The sequence below is a fragment of the Trachypithecus francoisi genome, unplaced genomic scaffold (genome assembly GCF_009764315.1).
Source record: "Trachypithecus francoisi isolate TF-2019V2 unplaced genomic scaffold, Tfra_2.0 Lachesis_group7, whole genome shotgun sequence".
NCBI lineage: Eukaryota > Metazoa > Chordata > Mammalia > Primates > Cercopithecidae > Trachypithecus > Trachypithecus francoisi.
In genome coordinates, this window is record NW_022681472.1 from 96,431,790 (window position 1) to 96,453,344 (window position 21,555).

The 21,555-nt window shown below is 50.0% G+C and overlaps 1 protein-coding gene across 3 annotated transcripts in view; it reads right to left on the reverse strand.

Moving 5' to 3' along the window:
- The window catches only part of SLC45A4 (solute carrier family 45 member 4), a 100,546-nt gene that overhangs the window by 44,846 nt on the left and 34,145 nt on the right, over positions 1–21,555 (reverse strand). For 2 of the 3 annotated variants that reach the window (XM_033202206.1, XM_033202208.1), the window contains exon 2: positions 3,290–3,931. In XM_033202206.1, coding sequence (XP_033058097.1) covers positions 3,290–3,530 — 241 coding nt within the window. In that variant the 5' untranslated portion in view covers positions 3,531–3,931. Of the gene's footprint in view, positions 1–3,289; positions 3,932–7,383; positions 7,938–21,555 lie in introns of those variants that run through there. The other variant, XM_033202207.1, reaches the window with a different exon arrangement.

A 21,555-nucleotide genomic window follows, 5' to 3' on the forward strand; every position in this document is an offset into this window, starting at 1 on the left:
AAGCTGTAGAGAAACTGAGACTCACCATCTATAAAGTATGAAAATTCCAAGGTGCTGTGGAAGCATTCAGGTTTTTTTTTTTTTTTTTTTTTTTTTGAGACGGAGTCTCGCTCCGTCGCCCAAACTGGAGTGCAGTGGCCAGATCTCAGCTCACTGCAAGCTCCGCTTTTCGGGTTCCCGCCATTCTCCTGCCTCAGCCTCCCGAGTAGCTGGGACTATAGGCGCCCGCCACCTCGCCCGGCTAGTTTTTTGTATTTTTTAGTAGAGACGGGATTTCACAGGGTTAGCCAGGATAGTCTTGATCTCCTGACCTTGTGATCCGCCCATCTCGGCCTCCCAAAGTGCTGGGATTACAGGCTAGAGCTACCGCGCCCGGGCAGCATTCAGGTTTTTAAAGCCACAATACACATCATCTGCCATAGAGAAAATTAGGGAAAAGCAGTTACTAACGACTCTTTATCATATCAACTTATTCTCAGAAACCAGAGGTTCTAAATTTTGTATATGTCACCACGACCAGAACTCATTATCCGGAAACGGAAGGATGGTGCCCAATTCGTAATTCCAACCGCCTGAGCTTTGTTACGACAATGCTTTCATAATTGCCTCAGTGCCAAGTCCTTACACACTGAAGGGCCAAAATAAATGTTTAGTAAAATTAATTGCTACCCAACTTCTCCCTGGCTAAGGTCTAGTCGCAAAAGTGGTCCTTCAGTTCCGTGAACACATCCAGGTCTCCCTCCCTCAGCCTTTGCATGGGATGCCCAAGAGCCCTTGCCCTGTTCTCCACAAAGGCCTTCCCACACTGGCCCAGCCCGCTTCTTTCCCTCACTGGTCGGGTCACTTTCTTTCTCGAAGTGCCCTCCTGCCACAGAGCGAAGCCCCCCGGCCCACAGATGTGGGTCCTGTCCACCCTCCATGCCCTAGGATAAGATGAGCACCCAGGGAGCACAAGCAGAATCAATGCAGAGTGACACACACAGGAGAGAACAAAAGCGCGACCTGAACCCGGTCCCCTACGTCCGACTCCCCAACCCTCCAGAAAAGAGTCCTTTAACCTTGTCTGAGCCCCAGGTCCTCTGGCCTTCTCACGAAGCCTTCTCAAAACAAGGTTTTTAAAGATCAAAAAAGACACAGGACTGCAAACGGAAAAGCACACTGAAATGCAATAATGGAAGCACTGGAAAAGTAAGATGAGTGCTTTTTCATTAATGTATTAAGTGACAAGATCGAGGGATGGACACAGTATCTCCTGTGATTTCGGTAATAACGAGCATCAGCTCCACGGCAGGGTGACGGGAAGTCGGTGCCGATGCCAGCAGGGCTGCCCCGCACACAGTGGAAGAAAATGCTACCATTTCATGCTGGAGTCAGATCCGTGCACATAACTAAGGGATCCGCACTGCAGCGAGGCTGAGTGAGCGCTCACGGAACAAGAAACACTTTATTATGTTTGTACCAACAAACATCCCTAAAACCACCAAAATAAGTAGGCTTAAAAATACTTTACTGTGCAACACGTGGAATTCTAGAATAAAACTGATGCTTCTAAATTGTCTGCCTCTTACCCAGACACCTTATATGGCTAAGGGTTTGGAAAATGGCAGATTTTAAAACTTCCTTAGGTCATAAGGAAAACTAAACATTCTGACAAAACTTTTTGGGCCCAAGATACTCCCCGTGGGGACTCCCTACAGGGTCTCCGCTCTCTTGCCCAGTAATCTGGAAGAAACACAACCTGAGCATGTTTGTGAATTTTCGTGTTCTCACACCCACCTGTGCGTGTCACTGTGAATTTCCGTGTTCTCACACCCACCTGTGCGTGTCACTGTGAATTTCCGTGTTCTCACACCCACCTGCGTGTGTCTGTGAATTTCCGTGTTCTCACACCCACCTGTGCGTGTCACTGTGAATTTCCGTGTTCTCACACCCACCTGCGTGTCTGAATTTCCGTGTTCTCACACCCACCTGTGCGTGTCACTGTGAATTTCCGTGTTCTCACACTCACCTGCGTGTGTCTGTGAATTTCCATGTTCTCACACCCACCTGTGCGTGTCACTGTGAATTTCCGTGTTCTCACACTCACCTGCGTCTGTGAATTTCCATGTTCTCACACCCACTTGCGTGTCTGAATTTCCATGTTCTCACACACAACTGCGTGTCTCTGTGAATTTCCGTGTTCTCATGCCCATCTGCGTGTCTGTGAATTTCCGTGTTTTCATGCCTACCTGTGGGTGTCTCTGAATTTCTGTGTTTTCACGCCCACCTGTGCGTGTGTGAATTTCCGTTGTTTTCATGCCCACCTGCGTGTCTCTGTGAATTTCCATGTTTTCATGCCCACCTGCGCACCTCTGTGAAGTTCCGTATTTTGATGGCCACCTGCGCGTCTGAATTTCCATGCTTTCATGCCCACCTGTGAGTCCGAATTTCCGTGTTTTCATGCCCACCTGTGTCTCTGAATTTCCATGTTTTCATGCCCACCTGCACGTGTCTGAATTTCCGTGTTTTCACACCCACTTGAGTGTGTCTGTGAATTTCTGTATTTTCCTGCTCACCTGCACGTGTCTGAATTTCTGTGCTTTCATGCCCACCTGCGTGTGTCTCTGTGAATTTCCGTGTTTTCATGCCCACCTGCGTGTCTGTGAATTTCCGTGTTTTCATGCCCACCTGCATGTGACTGTGAATTTTCATGCTTTTGGAAATGCCTGTCACTGAGCCATCTACCGTCCACAATAACCTTGGATTCAAGTCAACAGCAAGAATGATAAGATGATAGCATCTTTCAGTGTCTCCCACAGCCAGGCACTGTTCTAAGCGCACCCGGGACCCTCTTCGGGTTGGTGTGCGATTGCAATCATTTTACACACAAAGAATCAGAGTGTGGCACAGAGGGTCTCCCAAATTCGCCTGCATGACACAGCCAGTGACTGTCCGTGCTGGCGACCCCACCCTTTGCGCATCGTTCACTGTGCCCCGGCAGGGACAGCGGGAGAGATGGGCCCTGGCTGAGAGTCAGTACGTATCAGTGCCAATTCTGTCCCAGATGCTCAGCTACTTTGCCAAAACTGTAATTCAACATCAACATACGAAGATCATTCCTCCCCAAACCTGGCTAAAAACAGGAGAAGAAAACCAGCATCAGGGCAGGCTGAAGGGAGAGGAGACCAAGACTTCTGTGACCGGGGCTCTCCAGGACATGCCATCCTCCACCTCCGGAGGATCAGAGCCACGCCCAGTCCACTAGCACTCCGCTCAGCCTACACTGCGCGCAGACAGGGAGGAGACTTACCAATCTGCAACAGTATTGGTGTGACCAGAGCGGTTTCCATGGCGTAACAGAACTCCCTGCCAAACATCACCGCCCCGTGCATCACCCACAGGCGCACGGGGATTCGGTCTATGGACCCCTCGCTGATGGTCTCGCAGTTCTCAGCCTCTGCGCCTCCGGCTTTCTGTGGGTCCGGCAGGGGCACGGATAACTCTTGAACTTGCATAGATTCCGGGTCAGCATTCTGCGGAGCCATTTTCATTACCACCAAAAATATATATATATTTATGTATATATTCTATCTATATAAATAATGCTTTCATCTATCTGTAATGATAAATAAGACGTCTTCTCTTTCTGCTTCGGCTGTGTTCCTCGGGCAAGTAACACTTACATTCCTCTTTGCACAGGTGGGTGTCTCACAACTTCTCACAATGGTATGAGACATGCAGCAACACACAACGATTTTTGGTTGGATTTTAAACATATGGCTTGCTGGTTTACTGTGAATTAGAGTTAAAAATCCATAATTGCCATTCAGTTAATACCAGTTTCATCATTATTACTGAAGAGGTGCTGAAGTGAATTTTCTTGCTACAGAGAGGTGGGAAGGTGACACAAACAGGTGTTCCGCTGGTAATCCCCATCGAGTGACTGGATGATCTGCAAAAGAGGAAAACAACCCGGCCAGAGTCAGGGGCGGCCAGCAGATGGCCCTGTGGAGCGCCGCCTGACCCCCGAGCAAGCTGCGTGCCCCAAGGACCTGCCCCAAGGACCTGCCCCGAGATCACACGCCTCTCTGCCACTCACTCTGGGTATGTCCGTGCAAACAACCAAACCTATGTTCTCAAAAAACATTTTCTCATGTGGGAGTGAATCCTGGGGAAGGACAAAGATGGGGCAATCAAGGAAAGCAGGATCAAAGAGCAGACAGAGAAAAACGCTAGAAATATTCGCTCTTTGGCCAGTAACAATATCGTCCACCCCGTGTACCACAGCACGTAACTATTCCAGCAGGCTGGAGGCAGCTGGCGATGCCCTTTGGTTGCAGATATCATGAGAGGGAAGTAAGGAGGTGAAGGGAAAAGTGGGGAAGGTAGGAAAAAGAGAATCAAAAGGTTAAACTTTTGTTTAAAAAAGTCTAATTTGTTAGAGACAGGTCTCGCTCTGTTGCCCAGGCTGGAGTGTGGAGTGTGCAGCCTCAAACTCCTGAGCTCAAGTGATCTCCCACCTCATCCTCCCGAGTAGCTGGGACTACAGGTGTGCACCACTACACCCAGCTAATTTTTCTAAGGTCCCCACTATATTGCCCAGGCTGGTATCCAACTCCTGAGCTCAAACGATCTCCCCTGCCTCAGCCTCCCAAAGCACTGGGATTTACAAGCCTGAGCCACTGTGCCCAGCCAAAAAGGGAAACTTTAGACCCTGCCTGGAGAGATGGAAATGAAAAATAAAAAGCAGGCTGGGCACGGTGGCTCACGTCTGTAATCCCAGCACTTTGGGGGGCTGAGGCAGGTGGATCACCTGAGGTCAGGAGCTCGAGACCTGCTTGGGCAACATGGCGAAACCCCATCTCTACTAAAAATATAAAAATTAGCCAGGCATGGTGGCGGGCGCCTGTAATACCAGCTACTCCAGAGACTGAGGCAGGAGAATCACTTGAACCTGGGAGGTGGAGGTTGCAGTGAGCCAAGATCGCACCGCTGCACTCCAGTCTGGGTGACAGAGACCCTGTCTCAAAAAAAAAAAAAGAAAATTAAAAGTAGTAGGGGGCTGGATGGAATGAGGATAGCATGATTCTCTGTCCAGCAGGGAGTTTGAAATCTACCCAAAGGCACCTGGAACCCTGTGATATTGGCCTTTAGGTTATAAAACCTCTTGGTAATAAAATGAAATTACAGACCTTCTCTTCAGAAAAAAAGGCATGCATGTGCCAAACTCTGACTATGGTACCTACGGAGTCAGAGGCTCCCAAGCCACATGCAGCTTTGCCAGGGTCTGTGGAATCCTATCACCCCAACCCTCGGGTTTCCACCACCCTGCCTCCAGTGACAAACCCAGCTTGGTGACACATTCTCCACCAGGACAAACACATACAATAAAGCAAAAATAAGCCGACTGGAAATGCTGCTTGGAAATGTTTGAGGAAATGAGGTCAGTCTCTCCGCAGGTAAGATAAGATCGGGGATGTGGAACACCCCAATTTCAGAACTTCTGGAGTTAGGTCTCCAGACACGGGGTTCAGTTCAATTGAAGTGCCAGAAAGAGCTCCTGAAAACATACCTAAATGGTGTTCAAGGTTATATTAAGGTAGGTCTATGGGCCAGTATCTTTTTTTTTTATTTTTTAATTTTTTGAGACAGAGTCTCGCTCTGTCTCCCAGGCTGGAGTGCAGTGGCGCGATCTCGGCTCACTGCAAGCTCTGCCTCCCGGGTTCACGCCATTCTCCTGCCTCAGCCTCCCGAGTAGCTGGGACTACAGGCACCCGCCACCACATCCAGCTAATTTTTTTGTATTTTTAGTAGAGATGAGATTTTACTGTGTTTGCCAGGATGGTCTCGATTTCCTGACCCCGAGATCCACCTGCCTCAGCCTCCCAAAGTGCTGGGATTTCAGGCATGAGCCACTGCACCCGGTCTATGGGCCAATATCTTACTGAAAATTTTTCCAATAACTGGTTTCAATAAAAGTATTTCTCATTAATTTCCACCGAACCAAAGGTGATCTTAATTAGCTCCCCTCTTTCTCCCCAGAGACCAGAAACCTCGAGGTGCCGTCTTCACTTGGCTCCTCTCTCACGCAGCCTCGATGGAGAAGGTGGGTCCCCGGCGCAGGGGCCCCAGGAGGCAGAGGGCTCTCTGTACGGGAGGTTCCGTACAGCACCTAAGGAAGCCGTGCGCCTGGCTCTTCCGTTCCAGCTTTTCCCTACATCTTCTTTCACGCTGCAGTGGAAACCAGAATGCCTATAATTCCTTCAGAACCAAAGGCTCAAGCGGCGCTACCTATGTGTTCGCTTCTTGCGTCCCCCGAACGTCGCTGCAATTCCACACGACAGCCCTTATCTGAGAATTCTTTCAAGTTTGCCAAATGTCCTCTACCATAGAAACACCTCAATTAAAACAAGAGTTTCCAAACTGTCACCTCACCGCAATATTTTTTCAAAAAACTCTGTCATGGAACTTTTTTTTTTTTGAGACAGTCTCGCTCTGTCGCCCCGGCTGGAGTGCGGTGGCGCGATCTCAGCTCACTGCACCCTCTGCCTCCCGGGTTCAAGCGGTTCTGCCACCTCAGCCTCCCGAGTAGCTGGGATTACAGGCACCCGCCACCACACCCGGCTAATTTTTGTATTTTTAGTAGAGACGGGGTTTCACCATGTTGGCCAGGATGGTCTCGATCTCCTGACCTCGTGATCCACCTGCCTCTTCCTCCCAAAGTGCTGGGATTACAGGTGTGGGCCACTACGCCCGGCCAGAACTATTTCTAACATACACAAAGTAAACAGAATAGTAATAAGAAACCATCAGGTTTAACAAGGACCAACATTCTGCTATTCTTGTTCCGCCCCCACCTTTTTGGAATCATTCCTAACAGAAAATGTCACGATTTTCCCTGTTTTCAGTCTGTCAATCTTGTACCAGAATAGGGTCAATGATTGTAACTGCTTTCTTCCAGCAGGTAAGAGGAGTCATTTTTGTGAGAAGAAATAACACCCAGACACGTCTGCAAAGACTGAACACATCAGCTGGGTTTTGGGAAGGAACAAAAGCAATTAGTTTTCTAAGAAATCCTAATGACTTAATTATAAACATCAGATCCTGCACTTCTGCTCAATCGGTCCTTTGTCCCATTGCGGTGTCCTCAGAGACTTGTGCCTGAAGTGAGGAAGTCTCTGTCCCTAACAGTCGTTTCAGTAAGAGCCAACAGTTAAGCAATAAATGTCTGTAATAAAGTAATATATGAATTATTCGAAGGTAGCGATTCTCAACCCGGGGCAACTCTGCACCCTCCAGGGACACTTGGCAACGACTCGAGACTTCTCTGATTGCGACAACAGGGGGAGGAGGGGACAGTACTGACGTCTTACAGGCGGAGACCAGGGATGCTGCTCAACTCACCACAGTGCACAGAACAGCCTCCAGCAGAGAAGGCCCCGGCCCAGAATGTCAACAGCACCAAAGGGAGACACTCTGTTCTAGCGTTATTACTAAATAGGAAAAAGGTTTTCTTTAAAAATGCTTCAACCCTTGATTATTCCATTCTGAGTCCATCATCAAGACCAGACACTGAAGCTTTCTCTGTAAAGCTGGATGATGAACATTGCGGGGATTTCGGGCCACAGACGGTCTCTGTTGCACATTCTCCTTTCTTGTTTCTTCTTCTTTTTTTTAAACAATCCTTTAAAAACACAACACCCATTCTTAGCTTGCTGGTCATTCTTATAAATCCCAGCTCTGCACTATCTCTGGCCCCCAGGTCAGTTTGCTGCCCTCCGGCCTGGCCTAGGGTCAGGAAGTCGCCCGAGTCTCTCTGTTTAACAGGAAAGAAGGCAACAGTGGAGCCCTGCTTGGCTTCCGCACCCCTCAGCCTCACTCTGCTCTGTGCCACCTAAACGGTCTAGTCCTGACTTAAAGCAGAACTGGAAAACACACGGAACACACTCCCGTGGGCCGAGACGACCCGAGGCCAGGAGTGTGGGCAGCAACGCTGCAGGCCATTCCTTTCCCAGGCGGCTCAGCTGCGCCCCAGCCAGTGGTATTTCTCAGCACCTTGTCTGCAAAGAGCAGGTTGCGTAAGAATCACTGATGAGCCACACAGAAAAGCCCCAGGCAACCATCGGCCTCTCGCGTGGAGCATGGACTCCAACCTTGGGGCCACAGGGATGGCCACCAAAAGGTCTTAGGGATCAGCTGAAGATTCATTCGGCCTGTGCAACAGAGTCAGACCCTTTTTTCAAAGATTAGCATGGTGGTGCATACCTGTGATCCCAGCTACTCTAGAGGCTGAGGCAGGAGGATCACTTGAGCCCAGGAGTTGAAGACCAGCCTGGGCAACACAGCAAGACTCCATCTCTATAATAATAATAATAATTATTATTATTATTATTTTTAATTAGCCAGATATGATGGCATGTGCCTACAGCCCATCTACTCAGCAGACTGAGGCAGGAGGATTGTTTGAGCCCAGGAGTTCAAGGCTGAAGTAAGGTACCATTGTGTCACTGCACTCCAGTCTGCGAGACACAGTGAGACCTTGTCTTCTTTTTTTTTAAACAGATTCTAAAACAAGATGTCTTTTACCTGGGAATAGCTGAGGATTTCACAAAACTAAGCCTTCAGGGAGTAGAGGCCCTGTGTTCTTAGTAACAGAGTCGCAAGTCCACAGAAGGACAGAGTGGTGCAGGAGTGGCTCCCTTGACATGGAAAGTCAGCTACCTCACTGGAGTTCCTCTGAAATGTTGGGGCTTTCCTACCAAACTTCTAACAACTGGTGTAAAATTGACCTTCCAAAGAGAAGATGAAAAGGAGGGAGACCAGCAGCTGGGTGGGAAAGGCGTCTAGCTCACACCGCCAGAGCATCTGCATGGCTACAGTCAGGGCAAGCCGCCAGACATACTGCTCAGCAGGCTGAGGGGCCAGCAAGATGGCCTCACACCTTGGGGGACTGCTGACCCAGCCTGCCAGTGACGGCGCTGCACGTTCAGCCGTGCACCCAGGCCCCACATCAGGCCCCCTAGCTCTAGAACCATGCCTGGGCAGTGCTGCCCATCGGTCGAGGGATCACCCTTTGGAGCAGGCTGCCTCTCCGCCAGCCTGCTCCCTTCTGTCTCTCCCCTGAGCCTGGCTCTGCCCATGCCACTGGCCATGCATCTCCACCTCTTGCCCTTCCCACCTTCAGCTCAACCACCCCAGTTTGAGAGCCTCTTCTCAGGGCTCACTGGACCCCTTTAGAATGGGTGATCCCCATCTTGCACAAAGGATTATGACGGCTACTGGTGGATGGCCAAACCCTGCCAGGCAGTGAGAGAAGCCCCCTCAAGAGACCCCCCCATCCCCCGCTTTCATCTGTCCCCAGATCTCCCAGCATCAGTCCCCAGTGGGCAATGTCCATGCTTCTTGAACCTGGGCTTTCCCTTCCATATGCACCATTTCTAGCCACACAGCAAGAGCTCAATGAGGCTTGTTAAATGAACAAATGAAGCGAATGAATGAATAAGGCTGATCAGCTGATAGGTACTATGGGGTGTCTGCACTGGAAAACCACTCCCCACCCCACCAGTCTCTAAGGAAACTATTTTATAAGCTCAAGTCATATACCCAGGTGCTCCGAGTGACCAGCCACCGGCTCATGCCTCCCTGAAGTCCTCATGAAACAGCATGAGCATGGCACGGGTGTCACCTGTTACACAAGTAGCCTACGCATGAACACAGCTGGCTTGCCTTCCTCAAGCAGGACAGAGGCAGGGGCACGGTACATGGATTTTACACAGGTGACTTCACTGGCATCTATATTGATGAAAACAACAAATATCTTTAGACATCTTGACTTTAAAGCAGCAGTAAGTACAAAAATCTACCAAATGTCTCACACCTTCATGAACTTATCTAAGGAACGTCATCAACCTAGGGTGTCAACACCAATGCAAGCTTCCGAGCTTCTAAAAGCAGGCAAAGTTGAGGCAACTGTCCAAACAGTAATCTTAACAAGGTTCAATTAACCACTACAACAACATCACCTCATGTTAACCAACCTTAATTTCCTCAAGGATACGCACCCATTGGACTAACCCAGTTTTCAAGGTGAGCATCTTGAAGACAACACCCAACAGCTCACAGCAGGATACCACCTGGTGCAGCTGGTGCTTCCAAACATTTTATTTCTGCAAAGCCCTGGGGATTCTGTAAGCATTTTAGGAGAAGTCAGGAAATAATTTAAAAATAAAGTTTAAGTGTTGTACTTAGAATCAAGGGTCATGGCCGGGCGCAGTGACTCACGCCTGTAATTCCAGCACTTTGGGAGGCTGAGGCAGGTGGATCACGAGATCAGGAGATCAAGACCATCCTGGTCAGCATGGTGAAACCCCGTCTCTACTTAAAAAAAAAAAAAAAAAAAATCAGCTGGGCATGGTAGCATGTGCCTGTAATCTCAGCTACTGGGGAGGCTGAAACAGGAGAATCGCTTGACCCAGGAGGCAGAGGTTGCAGTGAGCCGAAACTGCGCCCCTGTACTCCAGCCTGGGCGACAGAGCAACACTGTTGTCTCAAAAAATAATAATAATGATAATAACAAAAAAAGAAAGAAAGAGAGAAAGGGAGAGAGAAAGAGAGAGAAAGAGAGAAAGAGAGAAAGAAAGAAAAAGGAAGGAAAGAAGGAAGGAAGGAAGGAAGAAGGAAGGAAGGAAGGAAAGAAGGAAGGAAGGAAGGAAGGAAGGAAGGAAGGAAGGAAGGAAGGAAAGAAAATTAAAGGTCATATCAACTAGTCAATACCGAAAGATCTAGCGGGTGGAACTGCAGGGGACAGCACACAGGGAAGGCCATGGTGACCCGGCCCCAGCACTGGCCACTCTGAAAGGAGAGCTGGTGGCCTCTGGGTTGGTGCTGGAAGAACCAGCATGAGCATTTCTTCAGTTAAAGGGCCAAGGCTGAAGGACAGGTTACTGGGCCCGCAGCCCATGGGAAAGGTACCAGCAAATTCTGATACGTTTAAGAACACAAGAGCATGTCTTGGTCAGGAAATCCATGTAGCAGGCTACTGAATGTTCAACCCAGATGACAGCTCCCAGTGGAAACTATGTGGGTCCCCGTGAGGCCTCAGATCCATATGCTCGAGTGTGGTGTGAGTTAGGAGCCACTTCGCGTCTCCCAGCGGCCCTCTGGGTGTCGCAGTATGATTGATCTGAGAGTCCACTGCCAGCCCTGAGACTGCTCTTTTGTCACACACCAAACGTCGACGTCTCTGTTTCTCAAGGCTGCAATCTGTCCCACCCGTGTGCCTGTCTACCTAGCTGCGGGAGGCAGAGAGGCTGTCGGGACATCTCGACCTCTGCTGGAGGAGGGGAGGGTCCTGATGTTGCTGCTTCTTCCCCATCAGCGCTGTCCTAGTAATTCTCTCATGTTTATTGCCAAGAACTTCATGAGCACACGAACTTTATGAACTTTAAGAACAGACTGATTCGCTCTGGGAAAAAAGTCTTTGTTAGTATTTTTATTGAGATTCCATTAATGTTATAAACTAGCCTGGGGGGAGCCGATATCCTCAGGCTGCTGAGTTGTTCTCTCCAAGAACAAGAGCACTCCTGCACCTGTCCACGTCCACCCTAGCGCCTTCGGGGAGAACTTAAAAGCAGCCCTTCCACGGTTTTCCACGTTTTCTCCTAATTAACCTTTGTCATGGTCACTGCAAATGGGATTTCCTCTGCCCTTATGTTCTCTAACTGGCTAGATCATGACAGCTGGTAAGTGTTGTTTATGAAGTCAGGTATAACTTACATGCAGTGAGAATGTACTACTCAGACAGTTTCAACACATTCCTATCAAGACGGAACCCGTCTATCATGCTGGAAAGGCCTCTGTGTCCCCTCCCATCTAATTAACGCTATTCATTCTTATATTTTCAGTTTACAATCTAATTCTTTTGTTGTCTGAGCGAGAATGGACAAAAAAAAGAATATAACCAAATTAACAAGTCTACCAAACAATTACCAAAGTATGCACAGCCCTCAGCTTAAAGATGGACTGTATTTCCAAAGTTCATGCACACGTGTTTGGATGTGATGGTCCATTTCTTGAGAGACAGCAGTGGATACCTCGAGGCTCTCTGGTCCTCCTCACCCACAGCCCTCACTGGGATTGGAACAAGGGCCCATGTGGTGCGTATTTCTTGAACACGAAGCCTCTGAGGCAGTTTGAAATCCTTCCCTTCATGGCCTCCCCCAGTCACTTCATCTCTAGGGCCTCACAAGAAATGAAAGGAAAGCAGCTCTGAGAAGAGAAGGGAGGAGTGTGCAGGGAGGGGCCAGGCACCAGCACAGGGCGTTTCTCACACTGAGCGGGGGCAATCAGATACCATAAAACCAGTCCAACACCCAGCAAACTACAGCCGTGAGGTCACTTTCTTAGAGCAAGCAAATTGTTTTCTGTAAGGACACTATTTTCTATAAGCACAAGAGCATTATCTGAACACAGGAAAATGATTCTTCTCTAGTACAGAGCTGAAAACGCCCGACCGAGGCATGACGCCACGCTCCTCCTTCCCCTGAGCACAGGCAATCCTATACCCCCGAGAGCCGCCGCCGCCTCAGCTGCTTTAAATGCAGACAAGCTCAAAAGTTAAGTTGTAACCTGTTCTGGTATCTTACGTTCAAAAGAACAGTGCAACTTTTCGGGCAGATTTTCCATAGCATAGAAAAGCAAGCTTCCCTTTGGAGCCTGTTCCAGCGATCGTCGGGGCAATTGGTGACAACAATTTTGTTATGATTCGCAGATGCACTCAGACAAGCGAAACTACAATTGTTCCAATCAACAACTTCCTCTATTGTCCTGTTTCTAATTTAAGGGTAACTGATGCCAAAACACATGACTTCCTACAATTTGCTGAGTGGAAAAGCTGGCTGTCAACTTACATTTCACCAAAAAGGTAACTGGAGAGTTGCTGCTGACCCATACCTCAAGCTTGGGTCAAACTTTCAGATCTACAGCACAGTCCCAGCGTTCAACAGCGACAGGAGAATTCCATGAGCCACGCTTCCCGAGAAGTGGTCTAGCGAGTCCGGACAACACACGTCCGCACGGTGGCCACAAACGTGTGCTGCTCCTTTCACAGCCCCTACACATGAAGTGCATGTACACGCACGCATGGGCCTGATACCGTGGGGTGCGGCACGGCCTGGGGGCGGCACGTGCTGATGGGGGCCAGCTCACGGAACAGCAGTGTGTTTTCTGCACCCACCACCTAGAAACAGGCACGAGTAGGGGCACCCAGAGTCAGACAAACCCACTACTACCATCAGCCTCCGACGGCCCTGTTCAATCTTCACCAATACAGTTCCCCCAGTCACGGCCGGCACGTGTCTTCCTGCCTCTCCAGATGGCCACGGAGAGGAACACTAAAAGCAGCACTGGCAATTCTGCTTCTAAGGCTATTTCCTGAAAAGCTTGTGAGAAATCCCACTGACTTCCAACACAAAACCAGTGTGTGTCAAGAGATGATGACAAGCCACAAATGGGGTGGAAGTATTTGCAAAAGACACTATCTGATAAAAGACTGGCATCCAAAACATACAAAGAGTCCTTAAAACTCAACGAAAAGAAAATGAGTGCTTCTACAAGTTCCTGCCCCCGTGTCTTTGGCACATGCCTGGCTGGGCGGGAAGTGTGGGGCATTCAGAGTGGCACAGACTGGCAGCAGTGTGTGCTAGAAGGGCGGAAATTTCCAAAACAGACCTAACAAGAGGGCCCAGATATTGAAGTGCCGTATTCCCACAAATGTTCGCCATCACTCTACCATTAAGATATTGGAATGAAGGAAATGAAATATTAATTTTCTCACAATTTATGGTACCCTGGCCTGGCAAGCTGTCTTGAGCTATGCTGGACTCGGAGTAGGCATGTAGTCAAGCAACACGACGCAGCAAGGGAACCCCAGGACAGCGGTGGGCAGGCCCCTGAACTGTGGGGGCTGGCAGAACGGGGTAGGTGACCTGCCTGTGAACGGCCAGATCGGTGTGCACATAAAGCAAGTGCCGCATTCACCACAAGCCAGGAGACGTTGGTGACACTTCCCCAGCCTTCCTTGGACTCTGGCCTTCCCTTGGCCTCAGCAGCTTCACTGCTGTCCTTCAGGAATGATGCCAGGGCAGCAGCTCTGGGAAGCCTGCAGACCACCTGCTGCTGCGTCCCGCGGGGCCTGCATGGTTATACAGTGCGACAGTCCAGGCTCATGCACTGGAGTGGAGATGCTGTGGGAGGGAGGCAGGCTTACCAGTGAGCGTGCGACTGTGCACATGCGTGTCTGCAGAGTTCACAGAAGCCCTGTGCGGGCAAGAATGTTCTGACTACTTGATGATGCTGGACAGTGCCGGGGAATTGCAGTTTCGAGGCAGTGCAGTAGCTTTACACTGTGTAAGATGGATTCTCATTATAGAAAGTATGATGCACATGATGTGTTGGATTTTGAGGCTTACAGAGTAGTGTATGCTCAATTTCAAAGCAAAGAGCTGGAAGAACAAGAGCCAATAAATGATCTTTTGCTATGTGAGGGAAAAGATGACAAGAAGTCTGAAGACACCTCACCAAAGATGATACAAAGGGACAAAGATGTGTCCCTTCCCATCTAATTAACGCTATTCATTCTTATATTTTCAGTTTACAATCTAATTATTTTGTTGTCTGAGTGAGAATGGACCAAAAAAAAGAATATAACCAAATTAACAAGTCTACCAAACAATTACCAAAGTATGCACAGCCCCCAGCTTAAAGATGGACTGTATGTCCAAAGTTCCTGGACAGCAGAGGAGCACATGGAAAGACGCTCCACACCAAGGTCCTCAAGCGGCTGCAGCTGCGGTGCCACCACACACCTATCAGAACGGCCAAGGCTTGGAGCAACCGACAACAGCAAACGCAGGAGAGGATGTGGCGCAGGAGCACTCACTCACTGCTGGCAGAAGTGTGAATTGCCACAACCACTCCAAAAGACACTGTGCCCACTTTTCACAAAACCAAACATACTTTCAACCATGCCATCCAGCAACCAAGTTCCTTGGTATTTACCAAACAGAGCGGAGAACTGACGTCCACACAAAAACCTGTGCTCAGATGTGACAGCCACTTGATCCATCATCACCAAAACTTGGAAGCACCCAAGACGTCCTTGCACAGGTGACTGAATAAACCGTGGAACATCCAGACGATGGAATGTCATTCACCGCTAAACGGAAATGAGCTCTGAAGCCACGCATGAAAAGATGTGCGAGCACCTTGAATGCGCGTTTCTAAGGGAAAGAAGGCACTCTGAAACGGCTTTTCCAACTGCACGATTCCAACCAGCTGACTTTCTGGAAGAGGCAAAATTAAGGACACAGTAAAAGAAGCAGCGGTGACCAGGGCCTGGGGAGGAAGAGAGGCCGAGGAGGGTGTCGGGGCAGTGGAACGACTCTGTATGGCACTCTAATGGCAGACACATGTCACTATGCATTTGCCAACCTACTGGAACTACAGCGCCCAGAGTGGAGACCCTGACATGACCTCCACACTGGGGTGACAGAGACATGCCACTGCAGGCTCATCCACCGTAATCAATGTCCCACTCTGGTCGGCGACATGGACACTGGGGGAGGCTGGGAGTGGGGGCAGGGGCATACGGGAAATCTGTTATCTTCCTCTCAATTTTGTTGTGAACCTAAAACTGTTCTAGAAAGTAACATTTGTTGATTTTCAATGTTGTGTCCTTATATTTACATAACTAAATAAGGCAATCAAAAACTCCTGATAATCCCCCGTTGTCCAGGGTTAGGAAGAAACCAAAACCCTTCATGAGAAAGGAATTAAGGGGCATCCATGCTGACCGCCGTGCACTTGGGGAAGCTTTCTGTGCCACCTGCTTGCACCTGAAAATGCCCAATCGCAGAGGCGCCCATCTCCAGGTGTGCTATGCATCGCTTGTAGAAACCCAGCTTGGCGGCCTCTAATCACACAAGGAGCCTCTAGCCCAAGACACGTGGGCTAAAGAAATACAAAGTTAATACCAGTTTCAATGAGGCCATGTGACATCTGGCGTCCTCCAAACACTAGGCGCCTCATGTGGACCAGTGTCGAGGGGCTTCCCTAACTGCAAGTTCTGGGGCTCCCCCCAGACTCACTGGATCAGAGACCAAGAGTCTGCACTGCGGCCACTCCTGAGTCACAGGCTGCAGAGGGGACGTCACGAGCTCTGCTTCACGCAACAGCTCCAGGCTGCGCTGGCACCCTGGTGGGGCGGCTACGATGTCCCCCCTTTTACCCTCAGAGTATCCCAGTTAGAACAACACCCCAACACTCTAGAGATGAATGATCTAAAGCTTAATTGTGCCTTACATCTTCTGATAACCCTCTTTGTGTGTTTTGTGCCACAAGTCAGGGCACTTCAGAAACCAAAAAGGACGCACAGCAGACCACACATCCTTCTTCTCTGCTCTCCTTTCAATCAGAGCGTGCTGTGAACCTCCTGCGGCACAGGGGAGTGGGCAGAGGCCAGGTGTGTGTGTGTGTGTCGACGTCTGCCTATGTGTCTGTATGCGTTGGGTGTGTGTGTGTCTGTGTGTCGATGTCTGCCTAGGTGTCTGTGTATGTGGGGGGTGTGTGTGTGTGTGGTGGGTGTGTGTCGATGTCTGCCTATGTGTCTGTGTGTGTGGGTGTATGTGTGGGTTTGTCTGTGTGTCAATACCTATGTGTCCGTGTCGGGGGGGTGTGGGTGTGTCTGTGTGTCTGCCTCTGTGTGCCTGTGTGCGTTAAGTCTGTGTGGGTATGTGTATGTGTGTGTGTGTTAAGTCTGTTTGGGTATGTGAATGTGTGTGTCCATGTGTGTCTGTCTCTGCATCTCTGGATCTATATCTGTGTGTATGTCTGTGTCTATACATTTATGCGTGTGTATGTGTATGTGTGTCTTTATAAAATACCCTAAGCATGAAGAAACTGAATCGAGGAAAATCTGGAAGGGCCCCCGGGAGTGAGTGGACACCGTATGGCCACAGCATGTCTATGGCTAGCATCCCCACAGCAGAAGCAGCCCAGTGCCCATGCCCTGAGCATGTCTTCCTCCGCACTTCTCTGCTGACCATACGGGGTGGCCTGGCCCAAGGCCCAGACAGTGCCCTGGTTCCTCCCGCCTCCTATAGACCCCTGCCCCTTTTCAAGCCTGCTTGCAGACCTTGCCTCCTGCCCCACAGATTCTGAGGGCACAGTGCGCTTGGACTACCTCTGGGTCCAGCACACACCCAGCGCAGGCACCCAGATGGTCTTTAAAAGAAATAAATCCCTAAGTGCAAAAGGCAGAAGACCAGGCCAACCCACAATTACTCCATTAATAAAGAAAACCAGGGTGTGGTGGCTTACCACTACAATCCCAGCACTTTGGGAGGCTGAAGAAGGAGGATTGCTTGGAATCAGGAGTTTAAGACCACCCTGGGCAACATAGCAAGAACCCATCTCTACATAAATAAATGCATTAAACAAACAGGCTAGGTGCAGTAGCTCACGCCTGTAATCCCAACACTTTGGGAGGCTGAGGCAGGAGAATCGCCTGAGCTCAGGAGTTCCAGACCAGCCTGGGCAACATGGCAAAACCCCATCTCTACCAAAAAAAAAAAGAAAAAAATTAGCCAGGTCTGGTGGCACACAGCTGTAGTCCCAGCTACTCAGGAAACCAAGGTGGGAGAACCGCTTGAGACAAGGAGGTGGAGGCTACAGTGAGCCAAGATTGCATCGCTGCACTCCAACTTGGGTGACAGAGCCTCTGTCCCGTGTCTGATGCCAGCGTGACCTCACAGACTCGCCCAGACCTCCTGGAGGCCTGGTGCAAGCTCACTTTCCTCTGCTGGGCCTGCTTTCTTAACAGTAAACTGTACATACCAAAAGGCCCTTCCTCCGGCCCACGGGGCTCCCTGGGCCCCGTGACAACAGGTGGACTCCCTCTGGGTCCCCACGGCCCCAGCACCAGCTCGACCAACTCGTATCTCCCTGTCTAGTCAGTCTTGTGCTTGTGTCTCCCCAGCCACTGCAAGACTCCTGACCCCAGGGGCAGGCAGAGGGCATGGCCTGGCAAGACAAGGACGCAGAAGGACCTGAAAACGAGCAAAGGAAGCATCTTGCGTGCTAACGCCAAGCCGGAGTAAAGGACCCACAACGGCGCTGTTCCCACAAAGGCTCTGACACCAATAACGCTGTTCTCGTAGTCACTGACGAGGCAGAACGCTCGCACCCCTCCGGAGCCCAGCACACGGGGCTAACCCCACACATTATAGCTAAGAAATCCACTGGCAACTGAGCTCACTAGAAGAGCGCCCAAAGACTTCCTGGAGAAGATGACCTTCCTGCTGGTGAAGTCACAGCCAACTGCAGGATGCTGGTGGCAAGGCCCCTGCCCCACAGGCTAGAGCATCACCTCACAACTCCTGGGCTCTCCTGGCTGGCACCACACTCAATTCTGGAAGCCATTTTTCCATCTGCAAAGGCAAACCTCAGACTTACCAACAGCTGTGGGATCCTACCAGGAACTCCCAGGACCTGTGAGGCAGGGCACGTCTGGCAACTGGCTCAGATGCCCAAGAACCACGTCATTCAGAAAGGCCACACACAGCTGGACAACGGGGTGCCTGCCCCTACCTCGAGAGGCTGTGTGGGTGGATCCAGTGGGAGCAGGCAGCAGGGTAATCCCCCTCCTGATCCCCTTCCTGACCCCATTTCAGAATGGGCCAGGAAAGCTCAGTTTTTCTCCACTAGACACTGTTCTATCCCCTAATCAACTGGCAGGGGTGGGGAGCCACGCTTGCTGATATGGTCGTGGGTGTGGGGGGAGGCCGCAGTTCACCAATACTCTTCCTGACACCACCCCAACACCGACAGAGCACAGGACAGACACTGAGTGTATATACACAAGTGTGCACGCAACACACACATGCACTCACACACGTGCATGCAACACACACCTGCATGCACACACATGCACTCACATCTGCATGTGCAACACACTTGCGTAGACACACACATGCACTCACATGCACGCAACACACACCTGCGTGTACACACATGCACTCACACTTGCGTGTGCAACACACACCTGTACACACACATGCACTCACATCCACATGTGCAACACATACCTCTGTACACACACCTGCAATTACACACCTGTGCACGCAACACACACCTGCATACACATGTACTCACACCGTGTGCCACACACACCTGCATACACACATGCACTCTCACCCGTGCATGCAACACACATCTATGTACACACGCACTCACACCCATGTGTGCAACACACCTGTGTACACACACGCACTCACACACGTGTGCAACACACCTGCGTGCACACATGCACTCACACACGTGTGCACGCAACACACCTGTGTACACACATGCACGCACACGTGTGCCACACACCTGCACACACATGCACTCACACACGTGTGCATGCAACACACACCTTCATACACACATGCACACACCCGCGTGTGCAACACACACCTGCACTCACACTCGTGCATGCAACACATACCTGCGTACACACATGCACTCACACACGTGTGCACACAACACACGCACTCAAACCCGCATGTGCAACACACCTGTGTACACACACATGCACACAAAATGTGCAACACACTGCACAGATGCACTCATACACGTGTGCACGCAACACACCTGCGTACACACATGCACTCACACACCTGCGTACACACATGCACTCACACCCACGTAACACACCTGCGCACATGCACTCACAGCTGCGTGTGCAACACACACCTGGGTACACACACATGCACTCACGTGTGCACCCAACACGCAGGCTGAGCTGAAAGGGTCTCAAAAATTTTTATTTTCATTGACCTTCCTGATCTTCAAGAACTATACAAAGACAGGAAATGCAGTCTTCTTGGTTGCCATATTCTAATCAGAAATTCATAGAATCATGATTATGAAGCCTACTGACGCAGGTCAGGACAGTCCCCAAAATACACTAAAGCCAAAACCTGAACAGAAAGTAATGTGTGAGGTGTTTACCAGCTCACGTGCTACGGCTGATCTCGCAGACTGGGCTCTGCCTCCCAGTGCACCCAGAACCTCCCCTCCTACCATTTCCTCCACTTCCACGCCAGTGCATCTCCCGCCCGGGCTACCACAGGAGAGTCATGACTGGTTTCACAGCTTCCACCCTTACCCTCAGTGCCCGCTCTCAATACTGTGAACAGGGTGGTCTCTTACAACACCGAGTCAGACCAGCCATTCCTCATCTCATGGGGTCCCACCTGGCTCCCCAATCCCTTCCGGAGAGCCTGCCAGCCCAGCCCAACCACAGGGCCCTTGCCACATGGCCCCTGCAAGCCTCAGGCCCTCAACCCCACTCCTGCTATACCCTCTGCCCGCTGCCCCTCAGTGGTGGTGTCCTAGGCACGTCGGTCAAACAGCCTCCCCGCCAGGGCTGCCTGGAGCTGAGTTCCAACACGACCCCAAGCTTTCCCCCTTCCCTCCACAACACCAGACGGAAAGTAAACAACAGTGTAAACAGGCAAAGGCTAGTGACAATTTACAGATAGTAAATACTCCTTAACACTGCATCGAATCAAATTACTACTCCACTTTCTAAAATTTAAGGGTTAAGTTGTTACGATTTGAAATAAGACACCTTTTTAAACAGAATCCCTCTTCATCTTCTACTAAAACAAACTGTTACCTAAATATCAACAGGAAGAAGATGCAGTATCCGACACGTAGCAAACACGCGAGAAAAGCTCATTTAAGAGGGAATCACATGAAAACAAGGACACGCTGCCCCCAAAAGGAAATATTCCCTGCACCACTGAGCTTCTGTTAGAACCAAGTTTTGCTCATCTCCCTTCTTGACTATATATAGTCTCCTTGATTTGCACAATCAGCTGACTAGGCTTTTGGAGTTTTAATTAAGAGGCAATGAGGGGTGTGCCCTTCTTCCCAAACGCTCAAGCACTGACCTGGTGTGTGCGCCAAGGTCCGAAGGACGCTTTGGCTGCCATGGAAACGGTGGCATGCTTCTAGCCTGCGCAGCCCCTGAAATCTCAGCTGGGAACTCAGGAAAACCAGGCGCCAGTACAGACCTGAAATGCCCATAAGTCCTAGGATAAACTAGGTCTCCTCTGAGTCTCGGTTACTTTAGGAGCAAACCCAGGTACAAATAAACTCAGCCGGTCACCCGCAGCGTGGGAGAGGCAGGTCGCGTGTTCCTGACAGCAGGCAAAGCAGCTAAATGGTATCAAAACATGGAAGCAGAAACCCTCACATCACACACATATAATCAAGAACTGACCTCACAAACAGGGCGCAATTTAGGGACACCACTAATGACTGCCAAGATGGAATTAGACCTTTTGATGGTATTTCCATGTAAAATCAAGTCAAATCAAAGTGGTTTCCAGGTCCTGAACTTATCCGCAAGCAGAAAATTAGTGAATGTAGTGCTACAAAAGTGAAAACTGGAAACGGCTAACTGTCCAATGATACAGAGCTCTTTCAACTATGGTGTGCACTCAGGACACAACGTCCGTGTGTTTGAAG